The sequence below is a fragment of the Pinus tabuliformis genome, chromosome J (genome assembly GCF_031772625.1).
Source record: "Pinus tabuliformis cultivar Carrire ecotype Pingquan chromosome J, CPIR1, whole genome shotgun sequence".
NCBI classification, from domain to species: Eukaryota; Viridiplantae; Streptophyta; class Pinopsida; order Pinales; family Pinaceae; genus Pinus; species Pinus tabuliformis.
The window spans coordinates 677,782,080-677,805,268 of NC_142295.1; the positions used below are offsets into that span (position 1 = coordinate 677,782,080).

The 23,189-nt window shown below is 40.6% G+C and overlaps 1 protein-coding gene across 2 annotated transcripts in view; it reads left to right on the plus strand.

Moving 5' to 3' along the window:
- Positions 1 to 23,189, plus strand: part of LOC149228667 (endo-1,3;1,4-beta-D-glucanase-like) — a 302,648-nt gene that overhangs the window by 165,640 nt on the left and 113,819 nt on the right. Inside the window, exons 3-6 of one of the 2 annotated variants that reach the window (XM_089378319.1) lie at positions 4,794 to 4,929; positions 5,187 to 5,277; positions 5,598 to 5,687; positions 5,879 to 5,982. In XM_089378319.1, coding sequence (XP_089234445.1) covers positions 4,794 to 4,929; positions 5,187 to 5,277; positions 5,598 to 5,687; positions 5,879 to 5,982 — 421 coding nt within the window. The remainder of the gene's footprint in view (positions 1 to 4,793; positions 4,930 to 5,186; positions 5,278 to 5,597; positions 5,688 to 5,878; positions 5,983 to 23,189) is intronic. The other variant, XM_089378320.1, reaches the window with a different exon arrangement.

Here is a 23,189-nt window from a genome sequence, read left to right on the forward strand (position 1 = left end):
CGGTTTCATATTGTGCGTTTAACTAAAAACAACCCTGTTCATACTTAGATAATCTTCTTAGATCTGCAGAGCGTCCTTTTGAATTGTTATCTGAATTACTATCAAACACAGGTCCGAGATTTTCAATAAATAACCCAGTCAACAGAATGTTCGACCTTTCGGCTTCCTTCTTCTTCTGCTGGACCTTCGGCTTCCTTCTTCGCTCGCTCGACCTTTGGCTTCCACTTTCATTCGCTTGACCTTTAGCTTCCTTTTTCGCTCGCTCGACCTTTAGCTTCCACTTTTTTATGCTAATTCATGTTCACGAGTTGTGAACTGTCCTTCTTTGTGATAGATGCCCGAGATCAATGCTTAGAACTGAAGCATTTTAACTCGTTTTTATACGATGTTCACCAATACTCAAAAGACACATTCATATGGAGGAGAGGCCGACTTATGAGTTTGCACATTAAAAGATTTTTTCGGAGAGATCCTTTTTTTAATATTCATCCATGGCTATACCCACATGGAGGTCCCACATGGCACGTTATCACATTAATCACAGTCGCAACATTCATGAAAATTGGAGTTATTCCTTTAATCCCGCAATCACAACTTTCAGAGTTTTGCACATAACATAGCTGATTCCCCTACTGCCGATAGAGCGGATGCGATATGATATTAAACAGTTGTTAATAAATCCGTCGGGTCCACAACCTTATCGCAATTGACGGTTTGACATCCCTGAGAAACTAGCGATACCGCGGATGCGATATTGTATAAAGTCATGTTATAATGGTGCAGCAGGTCCGCAATATTATATCGCAATCGGAGGTTTTACTGTGACCTTTATGACTTGCTATATGAAAGCTCATACGACGGATGCGATATTGTATTAAGGTTGTTACTATAACCTATTTGGGTCCGCATGTATTATCGCAGTTTTAGTGTGACATTCCTTTAAGACTGGTGATATGACTTCCGACGAGGCGAACATGATATTACATTAGGGCATGTTCTATTGGAGTAGTCGGGTCCGCAACTCAAATCGCAATCGGGGAATTCGAGTGGTAACAGATAATAAAGTTGCCGATATAATTCCTCCGATAACACTGTTAACTCCTTAGTTATGGCTACTCTTCCGATAGCTCTACTCCAATGTTTTTTTCTTTACTCCTCTGATATTGTTGTTGCTCTTTGTTCTTCCGATAACACTTACCCTTGGGCATATGCGATAACCTGCTTCTCTTGCTCCGATAACTTGCTTCTTTGATGGCTTTCGATAAACTCTTCATCTTTCTCTTTGGCTTCACGATGGCTTCTCCTCTTTGGCTTCTTGCTCCTGTTGCTTCATAGATCCATTGCTTCTATTCTGTTTGTATATATAGATTCAATCCACTTGGGTCCTCCATCTCATCATATCATCACATATCAAACTTTCATCACTATGAGCATTATGATCAATGGGCATCCATGGGCAATCATGTATCAAAAAATTTTCCATCACTAACACTTCCATATTGACATCAATGACAACCTAGATTAACAGACGAGCTATGACTCTCATTGGGTTGGATTGATTGGAGGAGATCTAAAGGAGGGCTGACTTGGTGTTTGAGGAGGTCTTGGTCTTGGTCTTGGGTCTTGGATGTCTCTCCTTGATCTAATTCTATAAGAAGATAATAGTTCACTGGGTTTTTTCCCCTTGGAGGGGTTTTGCCTTGGCTTGGAGATTGTATCTTGTGTTCTTGTGATCATGTTTTGGTAATTGCTTGATGAAGAAGATATAATAAAGTAATAAAAAGCCAACATAATTTCACAAGTAATTATCAAGTAAGAGGAATCAACCCTAATTTACATCTACATTGATTTCTCAACAAGAATTACCGATACAAATAAAATTGCAGATGTAAAAAGCCCATAAATGCTGCAACTCAAAAATAAACATGTGAAATAGTAGCAAAAGCTCAGCCTTATATTATATTAAATATGTATTGGGAAATTCATTTTTAGCAAAACCATGGGCCGTAAACCGCTCAAAACGGATGCAAAAAAACTGCAAAAAATGGATCCCCCCCAATGTTTGTGGTGCATATAAGTCATGCAAAGAATATAAGACATACCTAGCAGGGGCCACTTGAAGTTGTTGCTTTGAGTAGTGGATCTTAGATAAACCCTCTCCATCATTAAACTTGTGAGTCTGTTAACCAAATTAGGGCTTCTATAGAACACATCACCTTGGCTGCTTATAGTTCCTAGTTTTTCATTAGAAACAGCCTCCGAAGTTGCATGCATGGCCGCATAGCCCAAGCGATTAAGGCACTGATCTTCCCTTTTATTTATCGCCCCAGAAGCACAAAAGATCGTTTTTCCTTTTTGTTTTGTCACTAAGCTCTCTTTTGCTTTCACTATCCACTAAACATTTTGAGCTTAGCTAACCTCAGGGAAGCCCCACTAGTCTAAAGTGAGAAAGAAAGGCTACTGAGGTGATGGTGGGTAGCTTGCCTAAGTTGCCTTTGGGGTCTCACACCTGTGATTTGGACTTTTGCATGAAATGAGAACCCAAGAGGTAACACAGTCAACAAACTCAGTAAAGGGGGATGAATATATCAGTGGCGCCTTGGCCTGAGAAATTATAGTTTGAATTCAATTTGAGTGGGATTGATGTAAGAAAGTCTTTGAAATATGTGGAGTGCAACTACCTTTGAGGTCAAGATTTGCAGATTCCATTGTATCTAAGGCAATTGGTTTTTATGGGTTAGGTGTCTACCAAGTTCATTGAACCAATATTTTCCAAGTGTGTAGATACTAGACTATCTAAACTGTCCCTGATGTAACACTTTCGAGAGACGTTCTAGCTATGTATCTCGAACAAGCATAAGGAGTTTGTGAATAATGCAATCGCAGGCTGAGCAGACTCTGCAGTGAGTGCCAGTGCATGTATTGAAGGATTCAAGATAAAATACACCAATTGCAAAATGATATCCAAGCAGCAAGCTGAGTTCACAATAGAAAATGAGACTTAAGATCTGTGGCTTATTTGAAACATGAAAATCTCTTCCTCAAAATTATTCCTCATAAATCTTCTCTATCCTACGAGCATGTAAGTCGTTTTTGTTGACTTGTAATACCAGTTTGTTTTGGGGAATTAATTCCTTTTTATACAAACTGGCCATAGGCCATGGTTACATGCTCTTCAGTATTGTCAGAGGCATGGTCTCCAACTGTTTCCGAAAAACATCCAGCCCTCTATATTTTTTCATTAGAGACTTGTACATAATTGACATGTAATAAGCTGTCACTTTAAATGCAATTTGAGCTGTCACTGCATCCTTGTTAGTTGATCAATATAAATTCACCAGGCAAAGTTCAGTTTTGTCTTTATTCTCTGTTTTTACAATGCTTGTACTTATATCTTGCGGCTATATCTCATAAAACAGATCATTGCATGTCAAGGGTATCTGCTGAACCATTTGTCCTTAGAGAGTATATTAGAGATACAGATGATGTTGCTGGTGCTAAGTATGATCTTCCAACTTTTCTAGCGTGGGTTGGAAGAGGAAGTAAATTCTTGGAAAGTACTTGGTGTTTTTTTAATTTTTGTAATATAGGACTCTCAATGTTAAAATTATAATATGAATAGAGGATGAAGAACACATTCTCCGGGAGTTACTAGCCTACAAAAACATTAGATCTAACTTTAGAGCATTTTTAATAAAACCAAACTCCATAATTACTAACTTATAAAAGTCAAATGGAACTCCAAGATTTCATGAGTTAGTTCTTCATATAAACAACATGATAATCAAGCTAATTAATTTAAGTTTGTATGTCCGGTCAACCAAAGTTGGTCTTAATATATTATTGCATCTCCAATTTGCGCACAGTGGTCTCCATGGTATCTGATGTTCTTTGTAAGTTTTCCCATGTGGTTACTTGCCAACTTGCTATGCTTAGTCTTTGCTAAGATTGTGGCTACTTGTATACTTATTACTAATACCCAAAATAACTTCTTGTGACGAAGAAATGAAGATTGAATGTTGGGTCAGGTCCTCCGTTGTATGAAATTGGTTTCTACAGCTAATCCATGGTTGACCTGATTTTCTTTCAGGCTGATCTGAATCCCAGCTGGCCTGACATATATGTTGGTTACTTATTGCATCTGCCCTAACAGGGTGAATTTGCTTCCAAGATGGGACAATCTTGGATGACCCCTGCCTAAGTTATTTAATTACTGGTTGACCTCAATTTGAGTTTATATAGTGCTCAAACCTGATCTACGATGCTGGTCATGTTGGTTCGTTGTTTCACTAAATCTTCATTTTAATCGGAGGATCAGATTGGCAAATTCTTATGTAAGAGTCCTAAAAAAATAGGCTTTAATGTTTTTTTATTTGATACTGTAGATTCATTTGAAAATTGGTTTTGGCTATGGATATTAAAATGAATTGCTTCTAAGGTTGTCTTCTCAGAATTTATAAATCATGTGCTTAGATTATCTGCCAGAAAATGAGAATATACATTCAATTTTCTGAAGAATGGTGGATCTGTATATGAGCTATAAATTGGCATCTAAAACTTTCGTAATGTAGAATATATGCCCTTAGGTTTCATGATCCGATATTCATGCATAACAATTGTGGTATTTGAATAACTATATTTTTTATCATGATTGACAAAGTAAGTCATGTAGCCTTTCAATGTTTATAGGATGTAGCAAATGTTGTTCTGGCATATACTTGTGTTATGAAGCAATTTATGAAAATGATTGTTCTTGGTTTTCCCTGAACTTTCTTGAATGTGGCTATTTACAGAAGGCTTGCTGACAAGATAGCATCATGTGGATATTTTGTGCTGGTCCCTGACTATTTTCATGGGGATCCATATGTACGTGCATGTACTGGAGATCCGTTTGCCAACCAGCCAGAATGGCTTCAAAAGCATCAGCCAGTGATCATTCTTGACCATTCTGGTTTTGTTCTAAGATATTTTATTCGTATAAGAGAGCACAGCTGTACACCTTTAGGAATATAGTTATATATTCCTTCTTTTTGTCTATCTATAAGTTGAAAATGTACCATTTTACTCTCTCTAGTTTCGGATTTGCACAATACATCTTTTCTCTTCAGCAAATATCTGAAATGCAGTTGTCACGGAAATAGAATGAGGATATTAAACTAGTTAACGGCTATATACACTTGCTATAGGTTGAAGGACTTGAGGACTCCAAAAAGCTTATTGGGATTTTGAACAACAAAGGCATAACATCGATTGGTGCAAGTGGATTTTGCTGGGGAGGTTAGCATCACTTAGTTGAGTTCTTTTTCTTACTAAAGCTTGCTTCAAAGAGGATTCTTGGAAGATGCCAAAATTTGTGCTTAACTATGTTTCAATACATATCATAAGTTGAAAATGACATGCATATAGATGATGCAATTGGTAAAAATAATGGCATCCTGTGAAGATGTGCAAATAGATGCATGAATCCATGTGTTCACCACTTCACATTAATGTTACTAGACTTAAATTTATCCTGATAACCAAGGTGGTAGTGGAGCTTGCAAACGGAGATTATATTCAAATAAATGTCACTAGACTTATATAAATTATCTTGACAGCCAAGGTGGTAGTTGAGCTGGCAAAGGGAGATTACATAAAAGCAGGAGTATTATTGCATCCATCTCTTCTTCTTGAGGATGATTTCAGAGGTGAGACCATATTTTAGAACACTTTCTTCTTACCAAATTGGTATACTTCAAATATCATTACATGTGTGATTTACCTGGCCTGTATCATGAGATCTTGATCTTTCATGTCACATACTCATTGCTTTCAATACGATTTTTCTTGTTTTTCAAATAGTTCGGAATCTTGCTGATAAATGGGTTATTTTTCAAAGTAGTAATCAAAGCACCTATTGCTATATTGGGAGCTGAATTTGATCATATTACACCCCCAAATCTCATTGAGCAATACGAAGCAATTTTGTCTGCAAGACCAGAGGTACATACATCTGTTTATTTGTTATGAAAAATTCAATGAGTATAATTATATTTATCTCAAATGAATAGCCAGGAAAGTAAAATGCTTTAATCAAGATGGCATTGATTGATTGTGAAAATTCCTTGATTGCAATTACTGGATATTATTCTCCTAACTGTTAACAGTCTAATTGTTTACGACAATTAATGAATAACTCACAATTGCAATCTTCACCATAAAAACGTCGCGGAAAATAAAATCAGGAACTGAGAAATAGATGCACACACATAAAAATCAACACAATAATTTTTGGACTAACATCCCCGGAAAAACCCCGAAGGGAAAACCAGTGCAGCAGACGAGGGTTTATTTTATTATTATGCAGCTAAAATGGAGAGTATGATGCCTCACTGGCAATCCTTCGACAAATATTTGGCAAAATATCTAGGAGAGAATTTTCTCTCTCTGCAAATTAATTGGCGTCCCACTGGCTTTCTTGCACTGCCTTCTTGAAATGTGCACTGCTGGCTTGGAAACAATTCACACTGCTTGTTAGCTGGCTCCTGGTGAGTTGTCCAGCCTTCCCTTGCCTCTAGAAAAATTTTCTCTGCCTTTTGGATGACTTTCCTGACCCTTGGCAACTGAAATGACCTCTCTCCGACAACTCGCACTGGTGTTTTTGGCTGCTTGCACTGGCTACTTGGCCTCTTTGCAGATTAATTCAACCTCCCTCTTTCTTGCCTCTTCGGCATTGGAAAACTGTTGGAAAAATCCTCTAGAATTCTCCTCTACTGCTCCCTTAATCACTGATGCTCTCCTTCTAGCTCAAACTCTCTTACTCGCTGAATCACGACAACTGGATAGCTCAATATGCCAAGGAAACTCGCTGCCCTCTTATGTCACTCTCCATCCCATCGACTTGCTCTTATAATCTCTCACTACAACACCAACGACCATGATTAGATCCTCATCAACGACTAAGATCATCTCAGACTTGATCCATGTAATTTTCTGGAAGTCTCTAGAGCATAAGTCGATCTCCTTAATTAATTCACTTTAATTACCCACTTTTTGTAAGATAGACTTAGGAAATATTTAAATGATGACTAATTAATTTAATTAAGGCGTTTCACAAGATTATCTCGTGAAACGTTTAATGGGTTTTGGAGATCTCATGTTCCTTAGCCTCTTAGACACAAATCAAGACTAGAACACTTGTCCGATGCTACCAAAACAACAAAAATTAACACTCTCTCTTAGCGAGTCAGGTGTTTTCTCCACTTCACTGCATCTTTCTTCTGTAGTCGGACCATGTTGCTAGTAATTTGACATTTGTAACATACTATCATTGTCCACCAAGCTACTGCGCATACTCTGATTCACTGCTAACCTTGTAGCTGAACCACTTCGCATCTGCGTTACTGTTGACATTGCATTGTGCCTCCCTGCACTGTTGCCAACACTGCCTGTGCTTGATCTGATCTCATTCTGTTGCTGCAACTACTGCAATTGAGAACTAATCTATTGTCCCTGCAATTGTCCCTCAAGTCTCTCACTGTAACTAGGTCTGCTCTGTCTACTTAGTATCTGACTGCCCAATTGTCTATGTGCCCCTCTACTATCTGACTGCAACTAGCTCTGCACTGTCCCTCAAGATCTGACTGCGCCTGCTGAACACTACACCTTTTGCTACTGAATACCGTGGGCCCCCATAGCTAAGGTAATGATCCCTGAGGAAACACCTGCCTGTTGCTGTACCTCGTCAGACCTTGCCCGATCCTGTGACTCTAAAACATCCCACTCCTCCTCCATCTGGAGGTATAGCTGGTACCAATTCAACTCCTCCAACCTGGAGGTCAACTCATCTATTGCTGTCAAAGATGTTGTCTGTTGTCTCCCCTTCTTGTCCTTCTTTCTCTTGGGACACTTGGTGACATAGTGACCAAACTCATCACATCTGAAGCATTTAACCTTCGCTAGGTCCTTTTTCTTCTTCTCGCCTACCTTTGAACTTTGTCCTTGGCTAAGACCTTTCTTCACCTTTCCCTTACTGGCAAGGGCTACATTCTCCTCTTTCTCAACCTTCAACCCTTTTTTATTGTTGCCGGTAGTACCTTGAACAAGATTGAGCCTTAGCTCTTGTGTGAAATCACTCCATAGGCATTCCCAATTAGACATTTTGTCTTGTCCAGTGATTCCTTGAACAAATGTCGCCCACTCTTTGGTAAACCCATTTAGAGCTATTCACACAAGTTCACTGTCTTCTGGTTTCTCACCAATAGTTGCTAGCTCATCTCGGATATTTTCAATTCTGGTGAGATAGGGAATCACGCCTTCACCCTTTTGCATCTTTGTGGTTCTTAACTTCTTGAGAATCATTTTCCGATTCTCAAATTGATCCTAGTATATTTTTACAATGCCATCCCGCATTTATTTTGTTGTACTCTTTTTTGCAATATGCGGGACAATATGGTCTCAAACTCCATCGAGGACCATCCTCTCCACCTTTTCCATATCCTTCTTATATTCGTGGAACTGGATAGGGTCTATCGGTACAACCATGGCTGTTGTCACGAACTCCTTTAGGCCACGCCCATCCAAAAGGAATTGCATCATCGCCTTCCAGACACCAAAGATTGAGGCTTCGTCAAGTTTATCTTGGTCTTTGAGACTTGTTGCAACCATCTTTGCGAAACACAAATAACTGGAGACTGAAACTGGAAATATCCTTCTCCTTCTTGCTTGGCCTTTCTTCTGCTATTCACACTCCTTTAGGAATGCACAAATCTACCTCTAGATGTCCTTCTCCAGCTAATATGTTGCCTTCAGTTACTCACTGAGACTACTGAGTCAACCTTTTGGATGTCCTTCTCTAGGAACTGGCACACAAACTACAACCTCTGCAACTCGAACTGGCTAATCTAGCAAACTCGTACGACCTACTGCAACTGGAAATCTCGGATCTCCTCCTGAAAACTAGATTTGGAAACCCTTTGAGAAATTTTGGAAATTCCTCTTCAGTGTGCTTTTCACTTCCTGCCCCTGTGCAAATCTGCAATTGAAAACCTCGCTGCAAAACTTCCACACTCAGATCTTCTCAATGAATCAACTGATATGTTCACTGGAACTGCTTCTTGACAAATTCATTGCTTTTTGAATTTTGCTCTAGGCAAATTGAACTTGCCCCGCACTCTGCCTTTGGAAATCAATCTCTGCTCAACAATTCACATTGTCTCGTTGACTTATGTAGATCTGCAGAATTTGAGCTCAAATCTCCCTTTGAAACTACACAATCTTGCTTCTCTCGCTTCTGAGCCTCTGATATGATCTTCAATGCTTTGAAACCATGTGAAAATTCCTTGATTGCAATTCCTGGATATTATTGTCCTAATTGTTAGGGTTTTAATTGTTTACGAAAATTAACAAATAACTCACAATTGCAATATTCACCATAAAAACGTTGCGGAAAAAAAAATCAGGAACTGAGAAATAAACGAACACACATAAAAATCAACACAATAATTTTTCGACTAATGTCCTGGCAAAACCCTGAAGGGAAAACCAGTTCAGTAGATGAGGGTTTATTTTACTATTATGCAACAAAAATGGAGAGTACAATAATCTGGATGCCTCACTAGCAATCATCCGACAGATATTTGGCAAATCTTTGGGAGAGAATTTTCTCCCTCTGCAAATTAACTGGCCTCCCACTGACCTGCTTGCACTGCCTTTTGGAAATGCGCACTATTGGCCTGGAAACAATTCGCACTGCTTGCTAGCTGGCTCTTGGTGAGCCGTCCTACATTCCCTTGCCTCTAGAAAAATTAGCTTTGCCTTCTGGATGACTTTCTTGGCCTCCAACAACTGGAATGACCTCTCTCTTGTTAGATTTTATAGCATCAGAGGTGTTCTAGTCTTGAAACTTTGTGGAGAGGCTAGAATACATGAGTTCTCCATAAGCCATAAATCGCTTATGGAAAGTCCACCTAAAAGTGTCTTAATTAGATTATTAGCCTATTTTTAATTATTTTCTAAGTCTAAACTTAGAAAAGGGGTTAATTAATCAGTATTACAATTAATTGAGATAAGGTGTGAATTATCTAGAAACTCACACAGATCGACAGAGAAATAATCTGGGCCCTTGATTAAGTTTTAATCTTGGTCATTGGAGGTCCAACAAAAGATTATAAGAAGAAGTCGATGGATAGATGGAGAACGCACTTGTGGAGTTCGATTTCGAGAGAGCAACAATAGTTGCCGGAAGCCCAGAGAAGGAAGCAGAGACAATGAGGGGCAGGGATAGTGAGTTAGGAGGAAAGTTTTTACAGATCCAGAGAATTAGCTACAGGAGGGCTGAGTTTCCTCAGTGAGGCTGCGTAGAGGCAACACAAAAGCTTTTGAGGCAGAGTTCGATTTGGCTAGATAGAGGGTCGATTCAGTTGCTTGAGGTCGAGAAGACTTCGGGAAGGTGCCAGCGAGTCATTCTTAGACACTTGATTGGGCAGACAACTTGATCAGTTGCAGCTCCAGGCAGAGTGTTTTAGTGCTTGTGCAGGTTTGATGCAGAGGCTGACGCTGGGGTTTCGTGGAGCCCATTCAGAACCATTTTTGGAGCTGGATCAGTGCTGGGTGAGACAAAATTTGTCTCACTAATTTTTGTGGTCAGTTTCTCCTATAGTAAATTGCCAGTTTGTCCATCTAGATTGTACTAAAAAATTTCTCACTGTTGCATAATAATAAAAACCCTTAACTACGACACTGGTTTTCCGAAGTTGGTTTTTTCCGGGGACATTTGTCCAAAAGTAATTGTGTTAATTTTTGGTGTCTGTGTTAGTATTTTCTCAGTTTCCAACGTTATTCTCTTCTGCAGTTTATTTGTGAAGGTCGCAGTGTGGATTATTTGGTATTTTTTGTAGCAGATAAATTGTTAAATTAATTAAAAATTAGAAAAATAATTTCTAGTTGCTGCAATAGGTTTTCAAACTTGAAATTTTCACATGGTATCAGAGCGTGATTGATCAGCTGGGAAGCTCAGAAGCGGAAGAGGAAAATTTCACTGTTTAAAGGGAGCAACAGGCATAAAATTTTTGGTGCTACGCAGTACCTAGCCAGGCAATTTGAATTGCTGGGAAAATTCGATTTTTAGTTGTACTGTGGCAAAAAACTCGATTTGCCCATAATAGTGATTCCAGAAGGTAGAGGGAGCAACAACAACTTATATCTTTGCAAAATAGATTCCTTGGTTGGACACAGAGGGTTTTTTTGTAGCTCGCAGTAGCAGAACCAATGTCGGGTGGAAGAGAAAAGCATAGACAACAAAGGGAAAATTTCTCTCAGGGGACTTTGAGTTTTAGAATTTCAATTTGCTGAGTTGCAATTGGCAGTAGTAGCTACTATCAGGACTACACATTCCAGAAGGGAGTGCGAATAGCAGAGCAACAACCAAACAAAGTGAAAGAGGGAGTTTTCGACAAGTTTGTTGAGATAGCCACAACTAGGCTTAGAGACCAGGATAGGTTGGAGGGAGCCTCCAACTATGTCATCTGGAAGGCAAGGATGTCCTTCCTTTTAGATGAACATGGCTTGAAAGCCTATATAGATAATGTGGTAGCAGTATCCTAGGACCCAGATCAATTGAAGGAGTACATAAGAGAAATGGCGAAGGCAAAGCGAATAATCTTGGTTAGAGTATGAGATCATATAGTCTCACATATATCTGGAAAGAACATGACCAAGGAGAAGTGGGATGGTCTTTCCATGCTATATCAGGGTTCTTCCGAGCAGTGGAAGGTGTTTCTCTAGGAGAAGTTGAGAAGCGTTAAGATGCAGAAGGACGAGAGCATAGATGGTTTCCTCACTAGGATTTAGGAGGTTCGTGATCAACCAACAACCATTGGGGAGGCACCCCAACCCACAAAGCTTGTGCGGCTGGCACTAAATGTTGGAGTTTCTAAGTTTGACACATTAGAAACCCTTCATGCACTTTACTAATTTATTCCTACCTACTTGTTCTGTTAATTAACAAGTTATTTACCATGTAAATACTGGAAATAAATACAAATGCATGCTCAACACATTACAGATCATCAACTGAAGGAAATAGAAACAAGCACACAAGTGACACCGTTGTTTTTGGACTAATGTTCTCGGAAAAAACCCAATGCGGGAAAACCGGTGCAGCTATCTGAGGGTTTGATTTATTAAGTAGTTTCAAAATACAATCTGGGTGCCAAATCCGACTCTTCCAATGGAGAAAAATCTCGGCAGTAGTACCTCTCTACTCGGAAGCAGATATTTCGGTGAAAACCCCGGATAAACACTCCGGCAGCTCCACAGCTCTAATCTGCCCCACGAAACCCTAGCGTCAGCCTCTAGGGACTGCGTTAGCCTTTCTCTGGCAGCCCAACATCACTCTGGCTTGGCCTGCGTCAACCTCTAGAGGCACTGCGTCAACCCTCTGGCCCTTTGTGTCACCCACGCTGGCCCTCTGAGGCATTGCGCAGCTCCTGGCTGCCTCTGTGTGATCCCTGGCTGCCTCTGCGTGAACCCTTGGCTGCTTTTGTGTCCCTCTATCCGGCTACTGTGCTGATCCTCCCAGTGCTATCTTTGCCTCTCTGCTTCTGTATTCACTGTCCCTCAGCTGCAACTCCGATCAATCTCTCAACTTTTTCAGCAAACCCAGCCCCAAAAAGTCGAAATCTTGATCTCTTGGTGTGTTCTCCAAGTGACCCTCAAGCCTCCTCTTATACTTTTCTCGTTGACAAATCAACGACTGAGATTAAGTCCCTAATCAACGACTAAGATTAGATTTGGCTTGATCCATGCCTTTTGGACCATTCTAACATAGTTTTATATTAATTCACATTAATATTTTATTTTCCCTAAGTTTAGACTTACAGACTCCATTAAAAATATTAATTATTTTAATATCTCTCAAATTGCTTAGAATCTGCCGAAACCCTTTCTAGGTATTGGAGATCTCATGTGCCAAAAGCCTCTCCACCAATTTTCGTGGCTAGAGCACATCCGATGCTACCCAAAATCAACACTCCCTCTTAGCGAGGACTGTGCTCTAGTAATACTCCTCACTAAGCATCACTCTAATCGTCCGGCATCGGTCCCCGTGCTGATGCTAGGCCCGCTGCCCATCATTTGCACTGCTGCATCATGTATTGCTACCCATGGCCCTGCCACTGTCGCTGCTGCATCCATACTGCAACTCCCTCTGCATCCGTGCTGCTGCCCATGGGCCTGCCACTGCCACTGCTACATCTGCACTGCAACCCCTCTCATCATGCTACCCATAGCACTACCACTGCTAACTGCTACACTACAACCTAGTTACTGAGAAGTAACTGATCTCCCAACTTTGACATCTCCATCAGGCTAGAAACACTCTTGATGCTGAAGCTCCCTCTGTCACTAACAAGTGCTCCCTCTCTGACCTCTGCGCTGCTGCAACAACTCTGTGCATCTCGCACCGTTGCACACCTCTCTATGCCATCCTGCATTGGTGCAACACTCTCATGCCTCTCGCATTGTTTCAGCCTGCTAGCGTCGCGCTGCCCTGGGAATCCTGCACTGTAGCTCTCTTTGTTGCTCCATCCGCATCCGTCTCTACCGACATCTGCCAGTCCTGCTACTCCTCTTCGGGGCTCCTGTAGCAAGGTCTAATCCGGGAGGCTGGGTACCTCAAGGATCCTGCTCCTCATCGTCTGTAGTCCTCCTGACTACAGCTCGATGTCTCCCCACTTCTTCTGAAGTGGAACATGAGCACTCATGGCACAATCATTGTCTGTCTCCACTTCCTTCTCTGCCCTTGTTGGCATTGCCTTGGTCTCAGACTCTCCCTTAATCTTCTTCCTTGGACACTGGGTTGCATAATGACCCAACTCCCCACAGTGGAAGTAACCTTGGAGAGGTCCTTCTTCTTCCATTTCTCTTGCTTTCCCTCAGATGCTAGGGAAACATCTTCCTCCTCCTCCTTTTTGATTCTGATCCCCTTGTTGCTGCTTCCTGCCTTGCTCAACCTTCTGATCTCTTCTTGGCGAAGAGCAACCCACATTTCGTCCCAATCTGGAAGGGTCACCCTGCCCAGTATAATCTGGAAAAACACCTCCCAGTCTTCTGAGACTGCGTTCAGGGCTGTTCTCACCATCAATTCTAGATCTGGCGTTGCCCCTTTGGAAGTCAGCTGATCCTGGATCTCTTTCAATCGATGGAGGAATGGGTCGAACTGTTCTCCCTTCTTCATCTGGTATGATCGCAGCTGATTTTCTAGTAGCATCTTCCTTTGCATGGAAGTAAGTTGATACAACTTGGTCAGGGCCTCCCACATCTCCTGTGTCGCATTCTTCTCGACAATATGTGGTACTATATGATCCTTGACCTCGTCAAGGATGATACTCTTAGCCCTCTCCATCACATCCTTGTACCTGTCGTTATTAGCTGGATCAACTGGGATAGCTATCGTCCTCAAGGTGAAGTGCTTGACATGATTCCTGTCTAGTACGAATAAGATTCTGGCCTTCCAGATTACGAAGTTTGAGGTTCTGTCTAGTCTGTCCTAGTCTCTTACTCTGTGTAGTGCCATTTTGTTGCTCCTCTTGTTATGACTCCTCTGAGCCTCGATTTCCCTCCTGGAAACCCTTTTGCCAATGTTGAGATGCCCCTCTCCAATCGTTTGTGCAACTGCAACATTGATCTGGATTTCTTGGCTAGAAATCCACCTCGGCAGCGACTCCCTCTACCTTGGCCTTGCCCAGTTAGGTACAGTTCTGACTACAGTACCCCACCAGCTCCACTCTGTAACTTACCCACAGCCTCCTAAACCCCAACAAAATGAAGGTTAGAGCTCGTAGGCTCTGCGCAATCCCGGCACCAGCAAATCAGCTTCCTCAGCCAACTGCGTCAGCCCTCTTGGGCTCTGTGTGGCTCTGTGTGAGCCTGTCTTTGCCTCCCTCAGCCTCTTCCTGGCTCAATCTTGATGACGCAGGCATTGCGTCACCCCTTCCTTGCTACTACTCTGCTAGGAACAACTTCTGTCACTCGGAACAACTATTTTCTGTTGCTGTTACTCTGTTCGGTTGATTTCCTCAGTTCTCTTGTGATCTGCAACCATGCTCTAATACCATGCCGTTCATGCATTTTACTGATTTATTCCTACCTATTTGTTCTGTTAATTAACAAGTTATTTACCATATAAGTACCATAAATAAATACAAATGCATGCTCAACACATTACAGATCATCAACTAAAGGAAATTGAAACAAGCACACAAGTGACACCGTTGTTTTTGGACTAATGTCCCTGAAAAAATCCCAATGTGGGAAAATTGGTGTAGCTATCTGAGGGTTTGATTTATCAAGCAGTTTCAGAATACAATTTGGGTGCCAAATCCGGCTCTCCCAACAAAGAAAAATCTCGGCAGTAGTACCTCTCTATGCGGAAGCAGATATTCCGGCTGAAACCTCGGATAAACACTTCGGCAACTCCACAACTCCAATCTGCCCCACGAAACCCCGGCGCCAGCCTCTAGGGACTGCGTCAACCTCTCTCTGGCCCAATGTTAGCCTAGTGTCACTTTGGCTTGGCCTGTGTCAGCCTCTGGAGGCACTGCGTCAGCCCTCTGGCCCTCTGCGTCACCCACGCCAACCCTTTGAGGCATTGCACAGCTACTGGTTGCCTTTGCATAAACCCTTGGCTACTTCTGCGTTCCTCTCTCCGGCTACTGCGATGATCCTCCCGGTGCTATCTCTGCCTCTCTGCTTCTGTATTCACTGCCTCTCAATTGCAACTCCGATCACTCTCTCAACTTTCTCAGCAAACCCAGCCCTAGAAAGTTGAAACCTTGATTTCTTGGTGTGTTCTCCAAGTGACCCTCAAGCCTCCTCTTATACATTTCTCGTTGACAAATCAATGGTCGAGATTAAGTCCCTAATCAACGGCTAAGATTAGATCTGGCTTGATCCATGCCTTTTGGGCCATTCTAACACAGTTTTATATTAATTCCTGTGTTGCATGGGTACCCGCACCCAATGGTGGGGTTCTCGAACCCGTCCCGGGTTCCCGCACCCAAGTACCGGATTCGGGTACGGGTTCTTCCCAGACGAACCAAGGAGAACCGGGTTCTTCCATGAAGAACCGAGTTCTTCAAAAAAAAATTTGGGTTCTTTTCCTTTAACGGGTTCTTGGGTTCTTGGGTTCTTCGGGTTCTTTGAGTTGGGTTCTTTGGGTTCTTCGGGTTGGGTTCTTTGGGTTCTTCGGGTTCTTTGGGTTCTTCATAAAAAAACTATATTAAAAATTTAATTTTGAAATAATTTTTTTTTTATTGAAATTTAAAAAATAACTTATAACAAAGGTAAAAAACTTAAAAAACCCTAAATCTTTAAGACTTTAACTCTTTACACAAGCAAATATCTGATAGACTGATACCGTGATACGTGATTATTCTTGGCGGCAGAGCACCGCGACATACTAGAAGAACAAACACCGTGATCACTGGTTACTGATTTCATTTAACTTTTAAGTTTTTCCCATTTGGTTGAGGCTTGAGCCGTCCCCGTTTACGATTTCCGGCGGCAATGGGCAGCTTTAGCATCAGTGGGAAGCTTCAACAGCAGTGGACAGAGCAGCTTCAACGACAGTGGTATTTACAAGTTTTTGTTTTCAATTTTATTATTCCATGAAAAAGTTTCACAAGACTCGCGTGTGAAAAATATAGGTGCATTATAATTTATATTACGCATTTGAACAGTGAACACCCACAGGGGCTCAACTACATTAAGCTGCATTACACTTTCATTGTAAGTGGATCGTAATTGCCCACTAGCAGTCACTACTGCAATATCCCTAATGCCATAGGTGTTCGTGATTACTTAAAACCAAAAATCCAGGCCTGTAGACCCGTGTTCTCTGTTTCAACGATGAGCTTTGTGGAACGGAACATAGCCACCATATAATTTGTAAGGCTCCTTGGAGCATATTAGCAAGTTTAATTGCAATGTTTTCCATCGACACGTAACATTGAGCTAGCAAAACATATAATAAATAATTCCCTTCTCTATACAGATGGACATTCAATTGTAACAACTCAATTTAAAAGCTAAATATGTTACTTATGTCGAGAACATAGAATATATGGCATTGAAACCAGAACTGGAAAAGAGACCTCCTACTCTGTAATTTGAGCCTGCAGATTCTTGTAAATCAATTTGGAATGAAACATTCATTCCCGAGCCAAATAACCATCAAATTATAAACTGTAAATGCACACATACAGGTTCAGACATTTTCGGTCAAATAGAAAGTAGGATTGAGACCAGCCATAAGCTGTAATCAGCTGATGCTGTTAAATGGCGAAGGGCTATTTTGGACAATGGCTAAATTAAGTATCAAAATCTGCCAATTTCTCACATCATTCTCAAAGTTTTCTTGTTTAAAGTTGAAAAAATATACAAATTCATATATATTATTAATTATAAATTTATAATTTATAAAATATAATTATTAAAATTTAATATTATTATATTACCCGACAAACCCACGCACCCTGTTTCCAAAAATGTCGTCCCCGTCCTCGTCCTCGTCCTCGTCCCTGTCCCCGCACCCACGTTTCCTGGCAACATAGATTAATTCACATTAATATTTTATTTTCCCTAAGTTTAGACTTGTGGACTTCTTTAAAAATATTAATTATTTTAATATCTCTCAAACTGCTTAGAATCTGCCCAAACTCTTTCTGGGTATTGGAGATCTCATGTGGCCTAGCCTCTCCACCAATTTTTGTGGCTAGAGCACATCCGATGCTACCCCAAATCAACACTAAATAGTGTCTCGGATGATTGGTAGGTATTTGTTCAAAGTATCTTAGGCAGAGACACATTGCTAAGATGCGACGAGATGTGGGACAATCTACAACAGGAGGAGTTAAGGCGTGCTTTGTTGAAGAGTACAATTAGTGGAGGCAACAACAGGGGCGTGAACAGTGAGAAGGAAGAAGAAAATGTGGTCCTAGCATCCAAGGGTCCCAGTCAGGGGTAGGGGAGCAGAAGAAGGAGGAACTGTCAAATGTCATGTGCTTCAGATGTGGTGAGCTCGGTCACGATAGTACTCAGTGTCCTCTCAGAAAGAAGGACAAACAAGAGAAGCAGGATTAGGCGGCAATGTCAGCTGAGATAGACAAGTCATCCTCCAGGTCGGAGGAAGACTTTGCTATGATGGCAACCATACCTCCAGGAGTGAAGTAGGGCAACGTGGAGCTGTAGTCCAAAACTGTAGGAGTTTGGGCAGGGTCCTTGAGGTGTCCTCATTATGGATCATCACCTTGCTACAGGGGCCCACAATATTCAGTAACACGATGGATCAATGTCAGTGATGCAGTGAGACCCAAAATGACAGTTGCAGACTTGTAGCAGTCAGGTGCTGAGGAGCGCAGTGCAGTGTTGACAGCAGAGCAATTGGCTTAGTTCAAAGTTGGCATCAACGCATATTATTTAGTACACAATGCAGATGCTAGTAACAGTCAGGACTTAATAGACAAATGTAGTAGACATAGATGATTCAGTATTTCAAATGTTTCTCAGTTGCAGTTGGCAACAACAAATGAGAGGGCATTGTAGTGCGCATGCAAAGTTGACAGCAGTGTCAGAAGCAACTCAAATGCAACATTAGAGTTGCGTAGTTGTTAGTGGGTAGTGGCCAAACTGTTGATTTTGGGTAGCATCGAATGTGCTCTAGCTCTGAAATTTTGTGGAGGGGCTAGAATACATGAGATCTCCAAGACCCAAAAATCATTTGGAGAAATTCCACCCGGATTGTGAGATATTAAAATAATTAATATTTTTAATGGGGTTCCTAAGTCTAAACTTAGGAAAATAAAAATATTAATGGGTATTAATAAAAATATGGGTGAGAAGCTTCTAAGAGACGAGGATCAAGTCTATTTTAATCTTAGCCATTCATTAGGGAATTAATCTTGGCCGTTGAATCATCAACAGGAAAAGTATAAGAGAATACTTGAGGGTCATTTGGAGACACTCTGGGCAAATACTCAGTAACCTGAGGAAATCAATTCTCAAGGAGAAGGAGTTCGATTTCAGAGGGAGAGTTGCAGGGTGAAGGAAGAGGAGGGCATCAGCATCAGTCAGAGACTGAGGAGGAGGTGATGCAGAGCATCAGAGGGACAACGCAGAGGGAGATCAGAGAGACAACGCAACAAGGGATGCAGTCCTCACGCAGGCCTCACACAGAGTTGATGCAGAGGTGGCAGGCCTCACGCAAAAGTGACCTAGGGGTGACGCAGTGAAGGCTGAAGGGTCTCCGGTGTGTCAGAATTTCTCCAGAGTAAAGGGAATAATTGTCTCAGGTGTTTCTCTCAGATGTGTCTCTATATTCTGTAAAATTGTTCCTTGTAAAGAGATTGTTGCTGAAGAATAATAAATAAACCCTCATTTGCTGCAGTGGTTTTCCAGCATTGGGTTTTTTCGGGGACAATTGTCCAAAAATAACTATGTTGATGTGATTGATTCTTGTGCTTGTATATCACTGTTATCTTCTCTATGTTATTATGTGACAACTACAATAGAATTTATTTTGATGTTTACTGAAGGGTTTTGTAAATAACTTATTTAAGTAGGAGAAATAAATTAGTCACTGCAGTAAAATTTCGTGTTAGAAATTTTCACTTGGTATTGGAGCAGAGATCGGGGAACAAGATTAAAGAATCTGTAATGAGTTAGTAGCATGATATTGTGGTAGCAACTCAAAAGGACTAACACAGTTCTCCCGGGAAAGAGGAAAGCAAGAAGAATATGGATCATGACTATTCTATGTTAGCTTCCAGACTGGAAGAGGAAGTCGCTTTCTTAGCAAGTCCTGCTTCATCTGAGGTTTGGTATATTGACAGTGGAGCCTCTGTGCACATGACAAGAATAAGAGAATGTTTTTCGAGCTATCAGGAAGAACAAATGAACTTCCAAATCACCATGGGAAACAAGTCAATGTGTACCCCTGTAGGGAGAGGTACTACGGTGTTTCAAACAAAAGCAGGGGATCGGCTTCAAGCAACCAATGTGTTGCATGTGCTAGGATTGGGGATGAATTTACTCTCTGTATCTCAGTTAGGAAAGAAGGGCTATGATGTTTTCTTCATTGGGAAGAAACTACATGTCAAACATCTGAGTTGGAAAAAGAAGGCCCAAATTGGAGTCAAAAGTGACAGGTTGTATAAATTATAGCTAGAATTTCCAATGGCACTGATAGGCAGTAGGGGGGGAAAGATTTGAATGAACTATGGCATAGTAGGATGGGACACTTGCACCATGGGGCTCTAAGAATTCTTGGAAGAACTGTCACGGGAGTTCCGAGTTGAGTACCAAACGAGACGATGTATGCAGAGGGTGCACACTAGGCAAGTACGCGAAGACAACTTATTCAAGAAGTAACAGTAGGGCTAAGAGTGTTCTGGGATTGATACACTCAGATCTCTGTTGACCCATGTCCACAAAAGATTTTAGTGGTGCCGAATACTTTGTCACCTTCATTGATGACTGTTCCAGGAAGACTTGGATCTACTTTCTAAAAACCAAGGATGAGGTTTTTGATCGATTCAAAGAGTTTAAGGCTCTGGTTGAGAATATGTCAGAAAAGAAGATAAAAGTGTTGCACTCAGACAATGGTGGAGAATACATTGATAAGGACTTCACTAATTTCTGCGTAAGGGAAGGCATTAGAAGAGAATGGACAACCCCCTATAATTCGAAGCAAAATGGAGTAGCAGAGAGGAAGAACAGGACTATTGTTGAAGCAACAAGGGCGATGTTGTATGCTCAGGATATGCCCAAATTTCTATGGGCAGAAGCATGCAACACAACAGTGTATGTCCAGAACATGACTCCTCACGGGACATTGGGTAAGATTACTCTGAAGAGTGTCTTCTCCGGTAAAAGCCCGAGGTGAGTCATTTCAGAATATTTGGGACTTTGGCATATTACCATATACCCGAAGAAAAGAGGAAGAAATTGGATCAAACTGCAAAAAAAGGATATCTAGTGCGATATAACGAGAATGCTAAGGCATATAGAGTCTATCTTCCGGGAAATAGGAAGATCATAGTTTGACGGGATGTAAAGTTCATTGAGGATAGAGCTTTTAGGAAATCCTGAGGAATTCCTTCTGAAGAGCAGTCAAAGGATGATCCATTGGTCCAGCCACTTCGACCAGCAGAAACCAGCACCAGTATTTCTCCTAAAGACAAAATTCCAAAGGTATCACAACAGGTGGAGTCTCAGGAAGAGGAGGAGCAAATAGATCTACCCACTACCAGTGGAAGAACGAGCCAGGAACTTCGATAGATACTACGAGATGTAGAGGATTTTGTTGGAGCTCCTAGGAATGAGAAAAGGGAGCGTAGACAACCAGATAGGTACCAAGCCTTGGTGGCTTAGGTTGGAGAACCCTCTAGTTTTCAGGAGACCGTTCAACATTAAGTATGGGTAGATGCTATGGTGGAGGAATACAGTTCCATTATGGTCAATGATGTCTGGGAAGTGGTGCCTAGGCCTCAGGGCAGGTCAGTTGTAGGTTAGAGATGGATCTACAAGATCAAATATGCTTGTTAATTTTAGGTATGTTCTACGCTAGAGCAATTTATTTAAATTTTCACAGTTAGCAATCACATTGGCATTAAAGTAAATTGCAGATAGAACATAAATATAAATCACAGAAGACAAGCCAAGACAAGAGGACACAAGATGTGGCACCAGCCAGGGACAAACCCCACAATGTGGGGAAACCCTTGATCACTTCTTCTTTTATGTTCTTCAAAGTTTAGTAGAGAAAGTGAGAGAGATAGTACATTTACAATAGAAGTCAAGACTTTGACTTTTGATATCTGCAGAGATCGGTTGAAGACATATTGCTTCAACTGATTCTCTAAGGTGACTCCTTCACCTATCATAGTGCTGCCTCTTGTTCATTTCTTGCACTAGTGTTACTTGGGAGCGGGAGTGAAAGTGGGGAGTGGGAGCGAAAACGAGAGCGGGAGCGACATTTTTAGAAGCTCCCAGTTTGGGAGCGAATCCCGAAACGTTTTTTATATAATATATATATATATATATATATATATATATATATATATATATATATATATTATATTTTTTATATTTTGATACATATATGTCAACAAAAACATGTAGAATAATGAATTAGATATAAAAAACATAAGAAAACATAGATTGAACCATATAACAACAATCATCTAGAAGTTATAATCTTCATCAACCACGTCCACAAGTTAGTAACATAGTAACATACAACATATTGAGTCTCATGATTCATCAATCTTTAAGTTTCAAGCTTTCAAAATTCAATATATAACATTTATCATCATTGATCACCAAAGTTGTACTTGTAAGCTAAGTGTAACCATTACAACAAATAATATCTAACATGAAATGAAACAAATTTCAACTTTCATGAAGCAACATATTCATAATTCATTACTAATGAGTTATAATTGCCAACTTCAAACTTAATTGTCATATATTGTTTAAAAAAATATCATAATAAATATGAAAGAGTCAATAGTTATAAAAGCTACTAGAAACTATAAAAGAGAAGTAAATCTATTATGTATTTCTTATGCTTGGGCCTCTTGCCACCACGAGAAATGTCTAATTTTTTAGCCTTGTTGGAAAATCAGGATCTTTGTCATTAATATCACCCTCTAAGCATTAATATCCAGAGGTATCGTTGTCATTACCTCTGTATCTGTCTAGGGATCTTTGTCATTAATATCACCCTCTAAGCATTAACATAAGATAGAAAAAGCATTACATGTCAAGTCAAGATTTTGTTTGAGTGGTGTACATTTTTAGGAGGGTCATGATAGAGGAGTTCGATAACCAATGTCACTAACATCAAGGTACATAGAGGGATTGGTGCTCTTGATTAAATATGAGTTCCATACCCTAATACATGACAAAATTCAATGGAAACATTGCAATCCCCCAATCCTGAAATCTTGAAAAACTGATAAGTCTGCTGGATTTTGAATGAAATCTAAAATTCTACTTTCTCCATATGAAATCCAATGAGGCCAGAACCACTTTCAAACATCCTGAGTCATTTCATGGTAATGTTAAAAATTTAAGTAAAAGGATGAAAATGAAGATTAAGGAGAATGTCACTTTTACTTTAAGAATTTAACATTACCATGAATAGCATA